General features: G+C 40.8%; 1 protein-coding gene across 1 annotated transcript in view; it reads right to left on the bottom strand.

Moving 5' to 3' along the window:
• LOC101998725 (zinc finger protein 345-like) overlaps positions 1–2,691 on the bottom strand; it is an 11,893-nt gene that overhangs the window by 3,637 nt on the left and 5,565 nt on the right. Inside the window, 2 exon segments of the mRNA XM_026782278.1 lie at positions 251–346; positions 831–957. Coding sequence (XP_026638079.1) covers positions 251–346; positions 831–957 — 223 coding nt within the window.

The raw sequence follows: 2,691 nt of genomic DNA, 5'->3' as shown, positions 1-2,691 counted from the left end.
CACTGCAGGAGGACTAGGGTTGGAGGAGCACTGTGAATGTGGAGGAGAGCACTGCAGGACTAGGGTTGGAGGATATAAAGGATGGTGAACACAGCAGGAAGTGCCCTTCGGTGGCAATGGGAGGACAAACAGAGCTGCACTTTGGAAAGCCAATGCCACTGGAACAGACTTCATAACACATCTTTCAGGCCTGCTTCCTCAAATCCTGGATCCCGCATTTTTGGGCTCTGCTTCAGTCACTCCTACTAACCTGGGAACAAGAGCATGGTCTTTTGCCTCTTTACATTCCAGGGCTCTTTCCTTTGCTCCAGACAGGTAACCAGGTATGGCTTAGACACAGCAAGACCTGGTTAGTAGAAAACAGAACATGACACTTATTTGATTCTTCATAACTACTAACATATCTGGCCTAGAATTAGGTTCAGTATGAAAAAGATACATAAAAGATATATAATATTACTCTATAACATCATTTTCCAAATGTTATTTCCTTACAGATATACAGTAACATATTTACAACTTAAAGATTCTTAGCTCCATTTTTGTCTACTACCCAATCACAGGTAAAGGGGAATAATTGGACTTTAAGATATAAATTGTAACAGTTTATGCCACTTGGCTGCTATAATTACCACTAATTTTAATTTGGGATATATATTACCTGAAGAGAGATGGAAAGGATAAAGATTTTAAAATATGAATACTATCTATTTCAATTTCTTCACCTCCCCCCATTTCTCTCCTGAAATCATAGGCTCCCAAGATATACTCAGTGATGCAGGGAAATTAAATGCAATGCTGAATTTGAAACTCTGCAGAGTGAGCCTCACCCAAGAAGACCAGGTTCCGATAGTTTTCCAGCATCACGTCCTTATACAGAGTCTGCTGTTCGGAGTTCAGGCATTCCCATTCCTCTCCAGAAAAATCGATGGCCACATCCTTGAAGGTCAACGGTTCCTGAAATAAAACCAGGCAGCACAATGACCATGTGGCCATTGACCCCATTCTTGAATTTGACCCAGGATAAAGGAGTTAGGGAGAACTACCCTTCACACAGGGGAGTGGTCTTAACGGAGACATTTCGTCCCAGTGGCATTTCTATTGTATTATCTAACTCTCGAGTAAAGATGATATAAAGTCCACAGAAGCAGGGTAGATACTATGCTTTTATGAAAAATTAAATGTAATGGCATCAACATAAGTATTTACATTTTAAAGTTCTTCTAATATAAGATCATGTATGTCTATTTTCAGGTGAAAAGGACATGCTTATGACTTTTTGAAACACTGCTACCTCTTTTGGGGGCAGGGGTGGTAGCTCAGACCTAGGACTTTACACAAGCTAGGAAACTGATCTATAACTAAGCTCCAGCCCAGCCAAGTATACACCTACACATCCTTGAAAAACTGAAACAAAAATTAAACAACATTACCTTTGCAAAGTATGATACTGTTATAATATTTTAATTGAATTCTATAAGTAAATTAATCATAATTGATTTTGCCTCCAATATAAAAAATATTGATGATCAGCAAGATGGCTCAAGCAGGTAAAGGTGCCTGCTACCAATCCTACCAATTTGAGTTCAATAGCAGGGACACACTGTAGAAAGGACTGACTCCTACACGATACCCTCCGACCATCACATGTGTGTTGTGGGACGTACATGCTCCACATACGTACACAGGTAATTACATGTAATACAAACCTTTGAGAAAAGGTGCTGAGTTAGAAAAGCAATGTGATGGTTAGGCACTGCCTCTTCCACTTTTACTTTCTACAATACTTAACAAACTCACTAACAGGCCTGCCTTCTCTCAAGCACTTCGGAATGGGCAATGTGACAATTCCCTGAGACACATTCCCAATAGGATAGCTCGTGCTCAAATCTCCACACAGATCCCTGGAGTCTAAGGCAGAGTCTAGCCCTGCAGGCCTGGGGATTGTTTCTACTCCTTACCACAAACCTGCCTTTCATCTGCTTAAAAACTGTGCTCTGACGCCAGCAGTTCTGCAACCTACATTCTTGTGGCTCCTTTTTTATGTTAACAGTATATTAGTATGTGTTGAAGACATCTCCTCTCAGCACTGAGTTGGTGTCTTTATTCCACCTTTTGGATAATATTTACTCATGAAAAGGTGACCATTACCACTGAGGGAAGATTCCCAAGGTGTAAATGTAGCTCAATATCCATGATCAAGTCTACAGCGTTTTTAAAAATCAGTAATTATTAACGGTCTGCAGCAAATTTGGGTGTTGGAATATCCTTTTTTTAATATTTATTTATTATGTATACAATATTCTGTCTGCGTGTTTGCCTGAAGGTCAGAAGAGGGCACGAGGCCTCATTACAGATGGTTGTGAGCCACCATGTGGTTGTTGGGAATTGAACTCAGGACCTTTGGAAGAGCAGGCAATGCTCTTAACCACTGAGCCATCTCTCCAGCCCGAATATCCTTATTTCTAAACTTAAAATAAATACACGATTTACAACGTTGTAAAGATAGCGCAAAATGTGTAAATACTGTCAGGTCCAAAGCTTTCCCCAAAGTGGCAGGGCTGGTGATGCGTCCTAAACAGGACTTTGGCCAGGTAGACAGAAGGACTGTTAGTGGTGGACAGACAGAAGGACTGTTAGTGGTGGACAGACAGAAGGACTGTTAGTGGTGGACAGACAGAAGGACTGTTA

Source organism: Microtus ochrogaster, chromosome 1 (assembly GCF_000317375.1).
Source record: "Microtus ochrogaster isolate Prairie Vole_2 chromosome 1, MicOch1.0, whole genome shotgun sequence".
In the NCBI taxonomy this organism is placed as follows: Eukaryota; Metazoa; Chordata; class Mammalia; order Rodentia; family Cricetidae; genus Microtus; species Microtus ochrogaster.
This window is presented reverse-complemented; position numbering and strand designations above follow the sequence as displayed.